The sequence below is a fragment of the Astyanax mexicanus genome, chromosome 5 (assembly GCF_023375975.1).
Source record: "Astyanax mexicanus isolate ESR-SI-001 chromosome 5, AstMex3_surface, whole genome shotgun sequence".
NCBI lineage: Eukaryota > Metazoa > Chordata > Actinopteri > Characiformes > Acestrorhamphidae > Astyanax > Astyanax mexicanus.
In genome coordinates this window covers 48,700,664-48,721,730 of record NC_064412.1, presented here as the reverse complement: position 1 = coordinate 48,721,730, position 21,067 = coordinate 48,700,664, and the positions used below count along the sequence as shown (strand labels likewise).

The 21,067-nt window shown below is 40.1% G+C and overlaps 1 protein-coding gene across 1 annotated transcript in view; it reads left to right on the top strand.

Annotated features, from left to right (window-relative positions):
• crocc2 (ciliary rootlet coiled-coil, rootletin family member 2) overlaps window positions 1-21,067 on the top strand; it is a 126,616-nt gene that overhangs the window by 57,401 nt on the left and 48,148 nt on the right. The window contains exons 9-17 of the mRNA XM_049479621.1: window positions 2,195-2,401; window positions 6,782-6,878; window positions 7,155-7,244; window positions 8,826-8,972; window positions 10,051-10,250; window positions 12,930-13,112; window positions 16,041-16,185; window positions 18,896-19,042; window positions 19,785-20,015. Coding sequence (XP_049335578.1) covers window positions 2,195-2,401; window positions 6,782-6,878; window positions 7,155-7,244; window positions 8,826-8,972; window positions 10,051-10,250; window positions 12,930-13,112; window positions 16,041-16,185; window positions 18,896-19,042; window positions 19,785-20,015 — 1,447 coding nt within the window. The remainder of the gene's footprint in view (window positions 1-2,194; window positions 2,402-6,781; window positions 6,879-7,154; window positions 7,245-8,825; window positions 8,973-10,050; window positions 10,251-12,929; window positions 13,113-16,040; window positions 16,186-18,895; window positions 19,043-19,784; window positions 20,016-21,067) is intronic.

Below are 21,067 nucleotides of genomic sequence, written 5' to 3'. Positions count from 1 at the left end.
ACTCAACACATGGGCGAGAATGTTCAAGGCCTTTATTCAGACACGACAGTGTTCAAAGAGCTCGGTCCCTGGTCACGATATGGAGCTTAATAGCTCGGACCATCTGGCTCTCTTCAGCTACAAACGTGATTTCCTGAGAATGCGCTGAACCCATGAGCTGCTTCCACACGCTGTCTTTAGTCACTTACAGGGAAATGCTAACAACCTTCTGACATGTTTCCTTTTCTGTTTTTCTCTGAACAAACAACACGAACCTCAACTAGAACAGGATTTTGTTGGCTGAGCTATGAATATGATATGATATAATATAAAAAATTAGCTTTGAGAGAGGGCATATCATGGAAATGACCGTTACAGCAGTTTACCCACCATTTTTGTATTGTCGTATACTCCCAAGGTTTTACTAGGAATGTCACCACCAGTTTGAGACACTTTCTTGCCCTGCCCGGTCACCATATTGGACTACAACACTACACAGTGATATTTTTTTGAGTGACTATCTTACATCCTGCACCTTGCATCTTGTGTCTGCATTGTTTAAATAGCGACACAGCTTACCAAAATAAATACGTATGATGGGCGTGGTGATCTGGAAGTAAGATGTGTTCAAGTAAATTTCTAGCGTATTGCTATCTTGGGAACGCAAAACACAGGTGCGCATGTGTAGGTAGACGTCAACAGTCATACGTTCATTGCTATCTTGACACACAGCAGTGCACAGATGCAACTTGACAGTGAAATGAGGTTTTACAGTGTGCAATAATTCTTTAAACTTTAAAATTAGGCAGGTGAAAAAATTTGAGCACCCATGTCATTTTATTGATTTGAATACTTTTAGCAGTAATTATTGGAGCACAAAATTAGTTTGGTAAGCTCATTGACCCTTGCCCTACATGCGCAGGTGAATCCAATCATGAAAAAGGGTTAATTGCAAGTTTTTCTCCTCTTTTCATCTTCTCTAAAAGAGTGGCAACATGGGAGCCTCAAAACACAACAACTCTCAAAAGACCTGAAAACAAAGATTGTTCAACATTATGGTTTAGAGCTGTCAGTTTCCACTGTAAGGAACAGAGTGAGAAAATGGAAGAACCACAGGCACAGTTCTAGTTAAGGCCTGAAGTGACAGACCAAGAAAAATCTCAGATAATCAGAAGAGAAGGATGATGAGAACAGCCATAGTCAACCTACAGACGAGCTCCAAACACCTACAGCTTCATCTTGCTGCAGATGGAGTCACTGTGCATCGTTCAGCTATTCAGCACACTTTGCACAAGGAGAGGCTGTATATGACAGTAATGCAGAAGAAGCCTTTTCTGAGCACACGCCACAAACAGAGTCGCTTGAGGTATGCTAAAGCTAAAGCACATTTGGACAAGGCAGCTTCATTTTGGAATAAGGTGCTGTGGACTGATGAATCAAAAATTTTGTTATTTGGAGGGCGGTATGCATGGTGGAAAAAGAACACAGCATTCCAAGACAAACACCCAAAGTGCTCCCCACAGTAAAATATGGTGGTGGTTCATCATGCTGTGGGGCTATGGGATCAGTGCAGGTACTGGAAATCTTGTTAAAGTTGAGGGTCTAATGGATTTCAGTCAATATCAGCAGATTCTTGGGAAGAATGTTAAAGTTGTGCCAGGGCTGGATACCTCAACAAGACAATGACCCTAAACACTAAACACTAAACACTGCTGAAAATCTACTAAAGCATTCATGCAGAGGAACAAGTAAAACGCTCTGGATTGATCATCTCAGTCCCAGACCTTAATATTATTGGAAATCTGTGGTGTGATTTAAAGCGAGCTGTTCATGCTCAGAAACCATCAAACCTGACTAAACTGGAGATGTTTTGTAAAGAAGAATGATCCCAAATACCTTCAACCAGAAGCCAGACTCTCAATGAAAGCTATAGAAAGCGTTTAGAGGCTGTTATCCTGCAAAAAAGGGGATCTACTAAATATTGATGTAATTTTTCTGTTGGGGCCCGAATTTATCCACCTGCCTCATTTAGTTTAAACAATTGTTGCACACTTTCTGTAAATCCTATAAACTTCATTTCACTTTTCAAACATCACTGTGTTTATCTGCTATATGTCATATTTAACTGAAATTGCTGATCTGAACAGCCAATGATGAACCCAATCTTTTTCATACCACTGTATCTATATATATATATGTGTATCCGTGGCTGCAGGAACCTGTCCGATATTCGTGGGGAATTTGCGAATGCTAACCGGAAGCTGCATGTAGCCTGCTTGAATTTGCAGTCTGGAATAAACGAGCACAGCGCCCCTGCTGGCCTGGAGGTGTCAGCGCTGGAGAAGCAGCTGAAAGACAAGCTGAAGGAAGCCATGCAGCTGCAGGGTCGCTTTGATGCTGAGAAAGTGGAGCTCAACTCCAGGTCTGTGTTTATTATTATTAACACTTTATAATAAATACAAGATGTCCAGATATTTGTAGACAGCCCTTATTATTAATGCATTCAGCTACTTTAAATTGCACCCATTAATGGAAGAATTGCCAATAGAATAGGACTCCCTACAGCAGGAAAGCAGACATACACTTATTGAAACCATGCCTAATTCCTTTTTTTTCACCAATGCATGAATTAAATAGCTATACTATACTACCCTATCCTTCCTTTACTTTTCTATGCTATACCCTCCATGCAATATACTCTACACTGCACTGCACTGCCCTATACTACACTACACTCCCTATACTATCCTATATTCTCTATACTCCCCTATACTACTCTACATTACCCTATATTTCCTATACTACCCTATATTGCCCTGTACTACCCTTTGCACCCTTATAATCACCCTATACTACACTACCCTATACTGCTTTATACAACCCAATACTACTTTATACTATCTGTACAAAGATATGCTCTATTTATTACCTTTTATTCTGATATACTGACCCCAAAGTTGGGCTGTAAACTGTCTGGTGTGTTTGCACATAACACTGCTTGTCGTAAGCACAGGTGTGTCTATGTGTTTCTGTATACCATGTTTTACAGACTATAAGGTGCACCATATTATAAGGCGCAATGTCACTGAACATCTATTTTCTGGTCAATTTTCATACATAGGATGCACCGGATTATAAAATGACCAACCTGTTCAACAGCCCAACTGGTTGTGACTTTTGTGATGCTTAAATAATTTGGTCTTTTACCAATTTACTCCTGTCAATATGCATTAGAGTGCAACCAAATCCTCTCTCACACAGTGCTGTGAATCCAAGTTATAGTAGAAAGTCTTTCCTAGACAGCAGAGACAGTTACTCCAGCAAAAGCAGGATAAACTATTTAATACCCTTGATTTCAGTAGGTGTCCAAATCCTTTTGTCCATATATTGTGTATTGGTCTTCATTTCTGATAGTAGTTAAACAAAGAAAAAAAAAACAATGGCTGTGTCCTGTATTGCTTATTATACATTAATATTATGATGTATATACTATATAATACTAATAGGGTGTGCTTAGTAGGTTATCTTGGTGCTGAATTCAATCAAATCCTTACAGCAATGCTGTGAATCTAAAATCTAGCAAAAATATTTTTGGACAGTAGAGACAGTTACTCCAACTAAAGCAGGATAAACAAAAAAAATAATTTTCTTGCAGAAACAATTAATATGTCCCAATACTTCTGCCCATATAGTGTATAGCAGGGGTCGGCAACAGGCAGCATGAAACATTTGGCCCGTGAGGCTCTTTAAACAATAATGAACGACAATGAAAAAATAAAAAAATTAAATGCATCTCTGGCAAGCTTTTGTTTATATTCCTCCCCTGTCTCTCTGTCGCGCTCGGTGTGGCTTTAGTTTCCGCCTGTTCTGCTTTTTCCACCCATTCTTGGGCTCTCTATCTCCTTATAACCAGTGTCTCAATTCACTAGCCAGGGCAGTGGTAGCATATTGGACCACAACCCTGATGACCCGGGTTTGATCCTGCGTGAGGAGCTGTGTGTTTATTTATTTTTTTCGTGGGATTACCTGCTTAGAGATCAACTGTTCTGCAATTGGGTTCAACAACCCTCTGGGCTGGAGAGCTACTAGTCTGTAGCACTCCATCACATTACACTTCATTTTCCTAAGCAGATTTTTTTTGTGGCCCCCCACATAATGGCTTGGAAAATAACTGGCCCGCAGCCAAATTATTTGCCGACCCTGGTGTATAAAGTAAATTCATTAACATAGTGATGTTGGATATACACTGTATTACTGTTAGGGCTTGAATTATAGTATTTGAAGGATTGTGAAGTGTCAAATATGAAGTTACCTTATTAACACTATAATGCTGAATTATCACGGTCATACATTTTGTACACTGACACACACTGTATCTCAGATAACTCACTGAGCATTGTTCTAGGTTTCACACTCACACACACTCACACGCACTGCTCCAGGCACCGTCCAACCCTGTATTAATGCAGAATAAGAGCGCGAGTCAGCTGAGCCCAGCAGTATCCAGTTCATCCTGAAATGATTGTGTCTGGTTATCTGTCACTGGTTCTGTTTGATGTGTTCTGGTTGGATCAGGTCCAGTGATGTGCCGGAGCTGGGTTGGGCCCTTTGATGAATTCAGTCGGTGCACCTTTACTCTCTTAGATCTTTCCTTCAGTGACAGTTCTACAATCAGCCATGAGCCGGGATCACACTGCTGCAGGACATACGACCTGTACTGATTATAATTGCCAAGGCTGAGGATGAATGGGGATCAGATGAAAGCTCTATGGGGACGCATAAATGCTCTGAACCTTTACGTCCACTTAATACAATCAGATTCAAAAAACATCTGCATGCCTTTGAGATATGCAACTGTATAAAATTGACATTGCTCGAACTTTCACATGGACAACATAAAAGAAAAAGATCCAAAATTGGAAAAACTAACTATCCCAAAAAGATGTGTATGCTGGGACAAATTGGAAAAGTCAGAAGCCTGCTAAAGCTAAAATGCAAAAAGTATATGTGCCACCCTATTATACCCTACACTACTGTATACTACACACTCTACTCTCTGTACTATCCTATACTCCCTATACTAGCTATACTACCCTATTCTCCCTATATCAGGGGTTGCCAACTAAGTTTGGCCATGGGCTTGTTATTTTCCAAGCCATTACATGGCGGGCCACAAAAAAGAAAAATCGGAAGTGTAATGGGATGGAGTGCTACAGACTAGTTGCTCTCCAGCTCAGAGGGTTGTTGAACCCAACTGCAGAACAGTTAAATTCAAAGCAGGTAAACCAAAGAAGAAAGGAAAAAATAGGTAAATAAACACACAGCTCCTCACACGGGATCAGGGTCGCGGGCCAATACACTACCGCTGCCCCGGCTAGTGAACAAGAACGGGCAGAAACTAAAGTCACGCCGAGCGCAAGAGACAGGGGAGAAATGTAAACAAAAGCTCGCCAGAGAAACATTTTATTTATTTAGTTTTTTCATTGTCATTCATTATAGTTAAAACACCCCCCCAATTCCGACCCCTGCCCTATACTATCATATAAATCAAATCAATAATATACTAAAATACTTTACACAAACCTGTACTACTATGTGCTGCCCTTTACTCCCTATACCGTCATGTAACTCATAACCAATTTAATACACTATTAATGCACTATAATACTATACACAACCATTTACTACTCTATCCTATGCAGCCACACACTAGCTATATCCTCATGTCAAGGAACAAGCTGTCACCATTCTAATTTAGCAGGTCTAACCATTAGGGGTTACATTTTCTTTTAAAGTTAAACGAGCGCTGGATGTTAATTTACACAGATTTCTCTCTTTACACAGATTTCCAGTATTTTAGTGCTGTTAGCAGCAGCACTAGCCATGGTTAGCAGTGCTTAGCGCTAGTAAATGCAACTCGATAGCATCACACTGAGGAACCCTGAGTGTTCTGGTAACCTAGGGTGCTATCATCTCGCAATTTATCCCACATAGCTTGTTTTAATACAGTAAACACGCAGACTACAGTCAGATATACACATCTCTGAAGAACAAAAGAGCTAGTGCTGGAGTTAGCGGCTACTGCTGATGCTGCTGCACTCAGTATAAGCACTGGAAAAAAACTTTACTGAAACTCATTAAGAATGCTGCACTGCAGCGAAGTGACTTCTGCTTCTTATAACGTGGCTGGTAAAATTCATACATAAAGCACAATGACAATTTTTGTGAAAATTATAGCATTTTAAGTGCGCCTTATAGTGTTACAAATACAGTATATTGTCTTAGGCTTGTTTTTTTAATAATGTTTAAACAAAGAACAAAACCATAGGCACAAGAGATTTGAGAATATTTCTAGGGGTGGGCAATATTATATCGTATGCAATATATCGTAACACAGAAATATTGTGATATTAAAAATCCATATCGTGATAATAGAGATCTTAAAAGTAGTCTATTATTTACCGTCAAGATTTAGGTGTATTTATTGTATAATTGTTTTAGTTTGCAGTTTATATGCATGCACTAAATATCCTGCAATCTTTTTTGCTGCATTAAATTATTTCATGCTATATTTTTTTTTTTTTGCCACATTATGATTATACTGTTATACTCTTATACTATATTCCTAAAATTAATGAATTATTTTTCTGTTTTCCTATATCGCCAAGTATATCGTTATCGCAAAAATACCCTGAAATATCGTGATATTATTTTAGAGCCATATCGCCCACCCCTAAATATGTCTAAATATACTATATTTTTAATCCAATGTTTGTTTCTCTTTATGTATTGATGTTTGTAGGATTGTGGAGCTGGCTGAGATGGTGAAACAGCTGAGAGCTCAGAACAGTGAGAAAGACAGTTGTCTGGCAGCGCTGCAGAGCAGTCTGGACAGGATGGTAAATGGCTCTGTGGTGGGATGTTGGTGGAATTTGCTAGAGGGGGGTTTGATGGTCTGAAACCCTTACTGTTGATAAACTCCACTGTTGGACCTGAGGCCTGGCTGTGCTCTGCTGTATGTCAGAACCGGGCCAGAGATGCTGAACTATGACCTGAATGCTTCCATTAATTACATTCTAGAAATGGACATTTTTGTTAAACCAAGCATGTAGCTTTATCAGTTATGTCACGGCTTTTTTGTTGGTAATGTTTTTTTTTCTTGTTTTTGTGTGAAGGAAGTGAGTCAGGCTGAGGATAAAGCTGAGAAGGATACATTACGCAAAGAGATTAGTGGCCTACAGATGATTCTCCACAGCATCCGCAAGGTCAGACACTTTGCTTATTAAACTGAAAGAAAATACACTGCGTGGTCAAAGTAAATGATGTGGTGTTGCTGCAGTTGGTCAGGTCTAGGTTCATCAACAGTATGTGCTATGCGCTGACTACCTGAATATACTGAATATAGACCAGGTTATTCCATCAATGGATTTTTTCTTCCCTGATGAACACGGACATATTCCAAGATGACAATACCAGGATTCATGGGGCTGGAATTGTGAAAGAGTGATTCAGGGAGCATGAGATCATCATTTTCACACATGGATTGAGAGAGAGAGTTCACCACAGAGTCCAGACCTTAACCTCATTGAGAATCTTTGGGATGTTCTGGAGAAGGCTTTGTGCAGCGGTCAGACTCTACCAACATAAATGCTGCTGCAAGATCTTGGTTAAAAATTAAAGCAACACTGAATTGAAATAAATCTTGTGACATTGCAGAAGCTTATCGAAACAATGCAACCGTGAATGCATGATGCAATCAAAGATAAAGGCTGTCCAATAAAATATTAGTCAGTGTTTGAGTGTTTGACCTTTTTTTTGGTGGCGACTTTTAATTTTTGGCCAGTATTTAACCTTAAAGTTAAGTCAGTATCTGCATTTAAACATACAGATCAAAGGTGAATGTAGGGGTGGGCGATATGGCCCTAAAATAATATCACAATATTTCATGGTATTTTCACGATAACGATACTCTTGGCGATATGACAAACACACTTTTAAAAAAACTATTTAAAAAATCCACTACACACTGCAAGAAAAATATATATATTTTATTATTACATACAATATAATACTACACACCCCTAAGTGAGAATACAAAAAAATAGAAAAATACAGTGACATGACAAAAACAAGGGGACAGGAACTAGTATGGTGTCCCATGTGCCATGTAAGCTAAATAACGCTACACTGACCTGTGGGATATGTGGGCAACTTCTGAAATGTAACGTTACCCATCTGCACCCACTTTCACTATCAGACCTCACTCCATCTCCCATAATTCATGCTGGCCAGTGTTCAAACTTACTCACAAGATAATACCTAACAACATATGCAGCTGGATTCTGTGGTGAACAATCCATGTATAAAAATGATGATCTCATGATCTCTGAATCACTCTTTCACAATTCCAGCCCCATGAATCCTGACATTGTCATCTTGGAATATGGCCGTGTTCATCAGGGAAGAAAAAATCCATTAATGGAATAACCTGGTCTATATTCAGTATATTCAGGTAGTCAGCTGACCTCATTCTTTCAGCACATACTGTTGCTGAACCTAAACCTGACCAACTGCAACAAGCACAGATTATTTACTTAGTTAAATCCAGGTCTTTAATGACTGGTTCTTTGGCCAGACAGTGAACTTTAATATATATATCCTCCTAAAGAAAAACTAATATCTTTTTACTAACTGCTGTTGGCATGTCAGTGTACATTGCAGTTTACAACATGGCAGGAAGGCAAGATAGTAACGCAGTACCAAGATGAGCTAACAGAAAGTGTATTTAAACGCTTTATCATGTTTTTTTTTTCCTTCATTATCTCTGTCTCTGATCTTTTTCGCAGGCTGTCTGTGATGATGGGGACAGTAGCAGCTCTGATAGTCCAGGAGAAGAGCTGCCCTCTCCAGTTCCAAGTGTCTCCTCTCCTCAGTGGGATAACACTCTGATATCTGTACAGAGAGCTCTGTCCCAGCGACAGAAACTAACTCAGGTCACACAGACGTCTGTTGTAATTGTTTCAGCTGTAAATGGCTAACATATAAACAGCTATTTGTAAAATGCTTTACTAACTTAGGGGCACAGTATAATAGCTAGGGCATTGTACCATATACAGTACCAGTCAGTTTAGACAGTAGTTTTTTTATTATTTAAAATTTTCTTCACTGTAGATTAATACTTAAACTATGAAAAAAGACACATGGAATTACTTAGAAAACAAAAAAGTGTAAGAAAAGAATATCTTAGCATTTCTCAATCAGCTTTCAGTTAACAGCTGTGAGTTGACAAAAGTTAATTACTTGAATTTTTTTGCCTCTTATTGTGTTTGAGAGCATCAGTGTGTTGTGGTCGAAAACTTTGAAAGTATCCACAAGTGCAGTTGCAAAGACAGTCAAAAACATTATGATGAAACTGGCTCTCATCAGGACCACCCTAGAAAAGAAAAATCCAAAAGTTTCCACTGTTGTACAGGATAAGTTTGTCAGAGTTACCAGCCTCAGAAACCACAATTTAACAGATCCCCAGATAAGAACCACCTACATGCTTCTTTTGGTTTGGTATGGCTGCCATGTGCCTGACAAGATAAAACATAAAAGATAAGCCCACTCAGCCATCACTTGTCAAAAGTATTGGGATACACCTAATAATTGTTAGATAGCAGGTAGCAGGGAAGTGGAAAGCCAGGCTCTGTAGCACCAGTACAGTAGGAGCAGAGTTCACACAGCAGGAAGAGCCTGATCCAGAGGGTAGGTAGGCACCAGCACTCAACCGTGAATGGATTTCAACACCAATTGAACAGCCAGCCGGGAGCAGCTCAGGACATGTAGGATACATAGAGAAGCGGGATGTCCGAGTGCTGAGGAGTATAGTAGTGACGAAACTACTCTACTGATCAATACTGGCTGTTAGAAGTGTAAAGGGGGACCGACTCCACACTAATGACAATAAGTTTAGAATGGGATGTCTATAGAGCTCCTGTAGATGTAGTGTGTAGGTGTCCATATAGTTGGTTTACAGATGAATAAATGAAACACATTGCAATGTTATTAAATGCAGCTCCTTCACTGCAGGACTTACAAACATGCCTGGATGCTGCACTGGATCAAGCTGCTGTCCTGAGGGATCGGCTGCAGGACAGTGAGTCCGAGTGCAGGCAGTTAGAGCAGAGAATACAGCAGCTACAGCAGGAGAACCGTCACGCTGAGAAAGCCGGGGTAGAGATCAGCAGAGACGCCCAGAGATACCGCACTTCACTCGGCCTCATTACCAGGTAGATACCAGTATTATACATACATATACATACAGTATATCTACCCCTGATCCTATGCCATGTCCAGAAGCTCCGCCCACTTCTCTACTACAATACAGAGTTACTATATTCACTAATACCACTTACAACTTTACTGTACACAACACAAACCTTATGTTCACCATGTCCAGAAGAAGCTCCGCCCACTTCTCTACTACAATACAGAGTTACTATATTCACCAGTAATTCTAAAAAAGTGTGGGACACCATGAAATCAATGACAGGTATGCGATCCCCAAACAAATCAATTGTAACAGATAATGATTATAAGTTTGCTGACGATTTAAACACTTACTTTACAAGATTCGAATTATCTGATAGTTTTGATAAATGTAACAAAATTTTAACAAACGTTCAACCAGGACCATTAGACAGAATTAATATTACTGTCGATGAAGTTAGGAAAATATTTCAAAACACTAATACTAGGAAAGCAGAGGGGCCAGACCAGTTTAGTCCTTTTATACTGAAAAACTTTGCAGCAGAGCTGGCACCAGCTTGGCAACCAGTGTTTCAATTGTCAATCGACACACACACAGTTCCAACAGTATGGAAAACTTCATATATAAAACCATTGCCTAAAACTCAAAATCCAAAAGAACATAAAGATTATAGACCTATAGCCCTAACTTCAGTAATTATGAAAGCTCTAGAGAGACTCCTGTTAAAATATCTTCAAATAACTTTGTCCAATGGCAAACTGGATTCATTTCAGTTCGCATATAAAACAGGTTGTGGCACAGAAGATGCTGTTGCCACATTAGTTCATATTATCACTAAACATCTAGATAAACCTCACAATTATGTAAGAGCTCTCTTTCTAGATTATTCATCTGCCTTTAATACAATACAACCCAATATTTTACTCTCAAAAATGTACCATCTGAGAGTGAACCCCTATCTGATTCACTGGTATGCCTCTTTCCTTACAAACAGAGTCCAGCTTGTTAAAGTGAATAAGACCCTTTCTTCTGCTATATTGACCAATGTTGGTGCACCTCAGGGCTGTGTGAGTTCTGCTTTGCTTTTTACTTTATATACAGACGACTGTCGTTTAACCACAAAAAATCAATATGTTATTAAATATTCGGATGATACTGTTTTGCTTACTTTACTAACCGACTCAGACGGCTCTGACCTGCACCAACAAGGGGTTAATAAAATTGCTATATGGAGCAAAAACAACGCTCTGGAAATAAACACAAAAAAACAGAAGAAATTGTGTTTAGTTTAAAATCTTTAATTATAAACCCCACCATTGTTAATAATGAAATAATCAAACAGGTGCAGTCATATAAATATCTTGGTGTAATGATTGATGCCACCTTATCATGGAAGCAGCATATGGACTATATTTGTAAAAAAACTAAACAAAGAATTTATTTTCTTCGTCGTCTCCGATCTTTTGGAGCTACTCGGCAGATACTCCTACTGTTCTATACTGCTGTTATTTTGAGTTTTCTGCAGTACTGTAATGCTGTGTGGTACAATTGCTTGTCCTTATCAGAAAAGTCTGGACTGAAACGCTTGATCAAAGTTTGCTCAAAAATTGTGGGTCAGTGTTTAGAAGGTCAGTATGAGACCGCTTATCATAACAACACAATGCGGTTAACTAAAAACATTCTTTCTGATGCTAATCATGTTCTGAACAGCGAATATGTACTTCTCCCATCGGGACGACGATACAGTGTTCCGCGGTTTAATAAAGTCAGACTGAAGCACTCTTTCGTGCACCAGTCAATCCTTAAATTGAACCGGGAGCCTAATCTATAATCATACAAGATCTTTATGAAGCGAGATGATGCGAGCGAACTATGTATTTAATGTACCCCCTTTTCTTTTTTTCCCCTTTTATAATGGTTGTTTGTGCCCTTATATGTTGTGTTGTTAATGTATGATGTTGTAACGGAGCTACTGTTTTTATGCAAAACAAATTTCAGATCATGGATCTGACAATAAAGTATTATCTAATCTAATCTAACTAACTAATACCACTTACAACTTTACTGTACACAACACAAACCTTATGTTCACCATGTCCAGAAGCTCCGCCCACTTCTCTACTACAATACAGAGTTACTATATTCACTAATACCACTTACAACTTTACTGTACACAACACAAGCCTTATATTCACCATGTCCAGAAGCTCCGCCCACTTCTCTACTATAATATAGTTACTATATTCACTAATACCACTTACAACTTTACTGTACACAACACAAGCCTTATGTCCACCATGTCCAGAAGCTCCGCCCACTTCTCTACTACAATACAGAGTTACTATATTCACTAATACCACTTACAACTTTACTGTACACAACACAAGCCTTATATTCACCATGACCAGAAGCTCCGCCCACTTCTCTACTGGACTCACAGTGGAAACAGTGTGTTGTAGTCAGACCAATCAGTATTCCAGATTCCAGGTTTAAAATAAATGGTCATATTCTGTTCTATCCCAACTTTATTCACACATTACATTATCTGGGGTAGCATTGAACCTGTATTAATGCATTTACGCATCACTTATTTTTGTGTTAGGACTTAAAAATGAAAGTTTTTATGAGTTGACCGGGCCTATCCATCTCCCTATTAGTTTATCTGTTTCCAAACTTCTCCATCTTTTTCTTTCCCCAGTGAGAAGGGTGAGCTGGAGAAGCACCTTTTCGTGGCACAGCACCAGCTGAACCACGATCAGGCGGAGCTGGAGCGATTACGCTCCTCCTCTCTGGACGTCCAGAGGCAGCGGGACCTCCTGCGGCAGCAGCGGGAGGACCTGGAGAGGCAGCTGGCCCGGGAGCGCTGCGAGGCCGAGAGGGGGTAAGCTGTTGCATAACCTGGACTAACCCCCCCGTCCACTCTTTCTCTGGCTCCTGTTTGTTTTTCTCCATCTTTTTTTTTTCCTTTTTTTGGTTGTTTACAGTCAATATCACTAACACATGTTCTACTGAAAGAAGCCTCCCACCGAGCCAAGATGGTGCTGTTTACAGATCGTGCTGAAGATGAAGATAACTGTATCTTATAATCCCCAAATGAGAAAAAGTTGGGAATGCATGGAAAATGCTTATAAAATTAAAACTTTTATTTCATTATACACAGCATGATGTTTTATCTTCTCAACTTCATTTAATTTGGTACAGTACATCCAATCCTGCATTTTAGGGCTACAATACATATATGTACAAATTGCCAAATACCACTTAAAACTTTAATTACTGTGCAGATCAGAAGCCTTATGTTACGTCGTTCCATTTCTCTTCTGAACTCCTTGGAATCTGGTATATTAGACCAGTGTTTCTCAACCAGGGTCCCGCGGCACCCTGGGGTGCCGTCTGGCTTCATCGGGGGTGCCGTCAAAATATTGCGCCTCACGTGCATATTTCCTTTCCAGAGTCAGCTCGTGTCGGGGTGTGTCCCAATTCACAGGCAGCATACTATGAAGGATGCGACCCACAGAGGCGGTGTATTACTGCGCAGCTGTGACGCAATCTATCTTCGAATACAGCCTCTGAAGGATGCAGCCCCTAAATTGGGAAACACTGTAAAGTTTTTGTCCCCCACGCGATGCACGCGCTATTTTATGTCAAATTCCTCCAGCAACACCCCTCGTTCTCACCTGAAGTACTGCGCCAGAACCCCCCCACCCCCCCCCCCCCCGTTCTCACCTGAAGTACTGCGCCAGCACATCACCCCAACCGCCCCCGCCCCCCCCCCCCCCCGTTCTCATCTGAAGTACTGCGCAAGCACCAACCCCCCCCCCCCCCCCCTAAACTGGGGTGCCTTGACATCTCGCATATATTTAAAGGGTGTCGTGATATAAAAAAGGTTGAGAAACACTGTATTAGACCATCGATACACAGTGGAAACACAGTGTATTGTTCTCAGATAACACAGTATTCTAGATGTTTTTTGACATAAATACTGGATGCAGTGAGAGAGTCTGATCTTTAAAGCCAGTCCAAAAAGTTCAAAATCAGGGGGTTTGTAAATACACTTCTGTGTTGCAGCAGTAATGTAGAAAACTTCATTTTAGAGACCTTAGACCAACATTTGCTGTCTTTAAGCTCTTTTCTAGTAATGTCCATGAATTTTGAACAAGACAATGCAAAACCACATGCTGCACACATTATAAAAGCATGGCTGTGAATGAAGAGGGTACCAGTACTGGACTGGATTTGGCTGATTTGGCTGATTTTGTTTTTGATCTGTCCGTAGTAGAGCATGATGGGTGAATTTTGAAAAGAAAAATTATGACCCTGCACTGTTACACACCTTAAGACCTTAAGTGTTTGCAGGTAGAATGCGACAAAATTACACCTGAAGCACTTTATCACTTGGTATCTTCAGTGCCTAAACATCTTTTACCATATTTTCCGCACTAAAAGGTGCACTTAAAATAATTTAATTTTCCTAAAAATCATCAGTGCGCCTTATAATCCGGTGTGCCTTATGTATGAATTTTACCAGTCAGGTATTAATTAGCAGTAAATCCACTCTGCTGAAGTGCAGCATTATAAAGGAGTTTCAGGTTAGTTCTCCAGCACCAGGGCTGGAACAGGAATAGCATTAGCCGCTAACTGTGCAAAGGGCTAACTCTTTCGCCGTTCAGAGGCAAGTATTATTGGCCTGTAGCCTGCTGCTTACTACTGGCTTACACTGCTGGAGCAATATTAGCATTGCCTGCTAACCGCACTGAGCGCAAGCCATTTCGCCATTCAGAGGCGAGTATATTGGACTGCAGTTTCCACGTTTACCATGTTAAAACAAGCTACATGGGACTAACTGCTAGCTAATAATGCCCTGGCTTACTGGAACACTCAGGGTTCCTCAGTCGGGCGGCATTAGTCTTAGTGGAATCTGAAAACCTAAGCTCACTGTATGGAATGTAAATGGAAGCGCTTTACTCACCCAAATAAACAGGAGTTTTAGGAGAGAAATCTGTGTTGATTTACTTAACTTAGCTTAGCTTTACAGATCTCACCATCCAGTGACAAGACCTGCTGAGTTAGAAGGAAAACCTGACAACACCCCTGTTCCTTACTAGTGTTGCATGATGCGCCTTATTATCCAGTGTGCCAGAAAATAAATGTTTATTGATAGTGAATCTTATAATCTGGCGTGCCTTATAGTGCAAAAAATGCAGTTAATGTTTTAAGTGAGAAGGAATTGAGTTGGAAAAGGAAAGGAGTTGAGTTGGGTGTACACTGTCTTTAATAAAAAAAAAAGTGTATATATATAAGATATTCTGTATTTGTTTTATCATTTGTTGCATTGTTCATACTGATGCAGCTTTTTCTGATTTGGGGTTGTACAGTTCGGGGGGTAACGACCTTAGGCAGTTTTTTTTTTTTTTTGTGACTTTTGAGGTTGGGGGGGTGGTCTATGGGGTAAACGCTCTGTAGGAAACTGTCCAAATGTTTATGGAGGCAATATGACTTTTGACCTCAACACTGTTCCCTTTTGTGACTAGAGCAATAGGCCTGCATGCTGTGTTTATACAGATTCTGTTCTCTTGTGTATCTTTGGGTGCGGAAGTGGACGTGAGTGTTTGTGTGTCTGTGTGTGTGTGTGTGTGTGTGCTGTCTTTTTCTGTGTGTTTGTTTGACCATGTTTCACAGGCGGTTTGGCTTTGGCTGCTCTTCTGCATCTCAGGCTGTATTGTATTATGGAGCATGCAGCTTTGTGTTGACGGATTTGTGTATAAGTGTGTGTGTGTGTGTGTGTGTGTGTGTGTGTGTGTATCTGTAGACTCAGGACTATTGAACAACTGGAGGCCAAACACTCAGATGTGCGTAAGGAGCTGGTTACAGTAAGAGAAGCCCTCAGTCAGATCACTTTACAGAAAGAGGTTCTGGAGGATGAAAAGGCCAGCCTTGAAAAGGCACTCTCTAAGGTACACACATATACATACATACAGTACATACTAGTACATCTAGTGCGATATGCACCATCACTGATTGGTGGAAACTTCACACTAGACCTCAAGCAGTTTGGACTGTGTGTCTCTCCACTCTTCCTCCAGACTCTGATCCCTTGATTTTTTTTTTTAATGAAATGTAAACTTTACTGATGATCAGTGATGGTTTGATGGAGAAACATGTCATCTGCTGGTGTTGATCCACTGTGTTCTATTATCAAGTCTAAAGTCAGTGCAGTTTTGTTTTACCACAAAATCTTACAGCACTTCATGCTTCCCTCTGCTACTGACAACTTTTATAGAGATGCGGATTTCATTTTCCAGCAGGACTTGGCACACTGCCCACACTGCCAAAAGTACCAATTAATCTTATATAATATTCAAATTTTCTGAGACACTGATTTATGGGTTTTCATTGACTGTAAGCCATAATCATTAACAATAAATGAAATTAACACTTAACATAGATCACTTTGAGTGTAATACGTCTATATAATATATGAGTTTCACATTTTGAATTACTGAAATAAAGTAACTTTTTAATGATATTCCATTTTTTTAATGTACTAGTACTTTACACTCACTATTAGGGGTGGGGCAATATATCGATATAGCAATATATTGTATAATTTTTGGTTATGACACAATATCAATATGTGGCATCAAATATGGATATTTTTTATTGAAACATAGGCACTCTATACTCCCTAAGACTCGTCCCCAGTCTGATTTACTAAAAGTTACTGCTTCGTTACTCGACATGGTGGCGCTAATCAAATAAAATAGGGTAAACCTGCAATAGGGCTGGGTGATATTGTAAAAAATTATTCTCAATATTATCTATATTCTCAATTACTATTACAATAGTAATTACAAATTACAAAGTTTTTACATAACCTTTTTTAACATAACATTTTTTTAAATTGATGGACACCATTTAAATGGATGCACAAGCTATTGCTTGCTTCACATTAATTTTAAATTAGTAAGCAGCCCATCTTAGATGAACCTTAGATGCAACTTTTAAATTAAACACAGTGCAAACATAACATGCTTGTATTTCACTTACAGAAAAGTTTAAAAAGAAAATCATTGACACATAAAAGAGTTCTTTACAGGTTTCTGATCGAAGCAAATGCCCATCTACTGAGATTTCCCCTGGCAGCTTCTGTATGTAAAGATGATCTAAAGTCTAGATTATTTAATTTTGAAATTGTATTAAAACAGTAATTTGATTAATCTCCCAGCCCTAATCTGCGGTGAAGAACTTTGGTTGTGATTTTTTATGAAAATGACTTCAATAAATCCATAATTCCTGGTAATTGCTCATGTGCTTACCAACCTGGTTGGTCATTAAGAATACTTTAACACTTACCATGTTTGGTCTGGACCAAAACAGGAAACCGATGTCCTGACCAAAAAGGTGGACTGATTCAAGGTTAAATGAACCATGGTCTGTTTTTTTTGCAGAGTGAAAATATTTTGTAGACATTTTTTAGACTTGATTCAAACCAATTACAGGAAGTTAAGTTAGGCTATCATGTCCCAATAAACAAAAGAAGAAGAAAAAGGAAGAGGCGTTGCAGTAAAATGCAACTCCCCTTGGTTGTCAGACACATCACGCAGCAGTATGGGTACAAGAGTTTACAGTGCTGGTGATTCCTGTATCTACTGTAACTGTAGATTAACCCTTATATATATATATATACAGAAAAAAAAGTAATCCATTGGAATCTGTTACATTCAAACATGCACTCGAAGGGAGTTGGATTCTGGAAGGGCAGCATAATTCAGCTTTAGAAAAGGCAACTCGCTGTTTTGACAGCATGCTGACTTCTGAAGTTCTTTAGCGCACTTATTCACTAAACTGCCAAAACTACTAAAAATAGCTGAATTAAATGTAGACAACGGCAAAAAACATGAGTTTTATTGTGGATTTCAGATGTGAAAAGGCACTAAGTCAGCAATTCAGGACTGTAGTTCACACTGCCACGTGTTCTGAGTTCTGAGTTGTTATTAGACGGGCTCTCACCTGTATTCTCCCGCTGCGTGAAACACACTCCGACCCACAGTCATAAAACTGTGTTTATGCAGATTTTATGCATTATTTATCCGCTGTGTAAATGCCTCTTTTTTTCCTGTCAGTCATCCAGCTCGTTGCTGAATTACTGGAAGTAATGTTTACTTTGACCTTGAATTGGCTGCACAGACTCTACTTATTTGCAACGTTTGAAGTTTTCCACGCAGCGCTGCGTCTGCTTGACTTCTCCGAGATTGGCGGAAGTAGCTCAACGTGACTCAGCTTCAGGGTAACGTAGGGTTAAGAGTGTTTTTAAACATTGTCTAGAGGCACTGAAAGCACTGAATGCTTGTAAGACCCCGTGAAAAGCTGTGCTGACTAATCAGAAAAGCAGAGAGAGAGAGGAGGGTGGAGTTAAAGTATTTAGGCTGGCAGTTTTTATTGAGTAAATGATTTGGATAATATTCAGAATTACAAGTAGTGTAAAAGGAAATTAAGGTAAACAAGCAGTGTGGGTCCCACCACAGCCATTACTTTCAGCACTGGAGACCCCCAGGGTTGTGTCCAATACACTCACTGTACACTATGTGTGGTGTGGCCTGTTCTACCATTACTGTTCTATTAGCACTGGTTCTGTATGTTCATTAACGTTTGCTTCTTCCGCAGGCCGAGGCCCAGAATGCCGAGCAGGAGCTGGCGCTCACTAAGCTGCAGAGCGAGGAGGCGGGACTCAGGGATTCTTTTGAAAAAATGGCCGCCCTCTGTGAAGGACTGGCTAAGGACAAGGTGGAGCTGAATCGTGTGCTGCTACAGGTATAAAACACTTTCCTCATTAGAAGTTAATAATCCAGTTTTAGATCCTAGTGTAGATACTCTAGTGGGTTATTTGGTGTTGGTTCTGTATTAGGACATATGCAACAGTATACAGTAGTTATTAGAGTGTATTTAGCTCTGTTAACAACTTTTATAGAGATGCAGATTTCATTTTCCAGCAGGAGTTGGCACGCTGCCCACACTGCCAAAAGTATGAATTGGTCATATATAATGTTAACATTTTCTGAGAGACATAAAAATGCTTAAAAGGGCTTAAAATAGGTCACTCTGTGTGTAATACATCTATTACATCATTTTTGAGCTGCACCTGTACATATAAGGCCAGAAGGAGCAAGTATAAAAAATCTTGTTCCCTTAAATTACCCAGGATCATGAATACGATGTAAAATCCCAAATCTGAAATAAAATGACCCCTCCCTTTAGTACAAAAAACTAGAACACTGTTTTATTGCAAGATTCAATGTAATGTAGTGTTCCAGTACAGTGCATCATATATATATATATATATATATATATAAAACATCCTGGCACAAGTCACAGTACAAGTACTAATAGATTTAGAAGGCATTACCACCCACAGTGGACAGCACAGTAGGTGGTATTGCATTCTGTGACATATTGCTCCAATTTGTGTTGCCTTCAAATTCACCATCATTTTCAGGTGGAGCTTCAGTACTGCCTACTTCTGCACTAATACCTGACCTCTGGTGTTCATCCTCAGGTGGAGGCCGAGAAGGCGGAGCTTAGCGAGCGTAAACGTGAAGCCGAGCTTGAACGAGCAGCAGCCCGAGAGGAGCTCGCCCTCATACAGCAGGAGCTGATGGACGTTGTTGCTGAAAAGCGAGCCCTGGAGGCCTCCCACGTCCTCCTGCAGGAGAGCCGAGCGGGCCTGGACACCGAGCTGACCCTGCTGCAGCGGGAGAAGAGCTCGGTTCTGGAGCAGCTGGCCCAGGTCAGCCCCTCTCCGCCGCCCCGAACACCTGGGTGCACGGCGGCCCGCGAGCCGGGGTGATTCACAGCCCTCAGCTGCTCTCCGCCGCGTCTCATAGTCACATTAAAAAGCCGACGGGAGATATTGGACGCATCTGCCACGCTACTCAACACCTCGCTCCGAGGGCTCTGAGTATGAGTCTTGGCCCGGGCCTGTGTTTTATTAGCCTTTTAGGAATTGGACGGAGGGAGTGGAGGGGTTCTTAAGTGCGAAAGTCGAAGAGTAAGACAGTGCAGATAGATATTACAGACAGGTAATAATGCAGCGAGAGAGGACGAGTGAGGAGAGCCGTAAATTAGCAGCCTGAACTTTCGTCTGTACTACAGACAGTAGGTCGTGTGCGAGACAGAGAGGAATAATAACATTTTTCATTTTTACTGACAGTCTGCATTCTGACTTGAAACTAGGTTAACATACAATAATCACATTTTTAATTCTTACAACTCCAAATCTGAGAGAGGTCAGTTTCACCTCATTTATTAATATATACATCCCTTCCTGCTGTTTAGTCCTGCTGTTCAGCACATTCCAAACAACATTTGTCACTGAGAATACCAAGTAATGAAGAGGTTTTATTTTGAGCCATTCTTCCTGCAAACCTGTCTTAAGGAAGGTTTGTAACATTTTTTGTAGTCGCAAAATTCTCCACACATTCTACATTGTGGACAGATCAAGACAGCAGGCATTTTTCTTTCACAGCCAAGGCTTGTGTTGTGTACAGTAAAGTTGTAAGTGGTATTAGTGAATATAGTAACTCTGTATTGTAGTAGAGAAGTGGGTGGAGCTTCTGGACATGGTGAATATAAGGCTTGTGTTGTGTACAGTAAAGTTGTAAGTGGTATTAGTGAATATAGTAACTCTGTATTGTAGAGATGTACTGTATTGGTGATAAAGGTTAGTACAGGAATCTCTTGTTTATATGGTTTTATCTGATGTTGTTAAGTTTGGTTCTTGATGCAGTGCGCTGAGGCAACGGAGATACGGGTGTTTAGCTTAAACTTGTTTAATGAAAA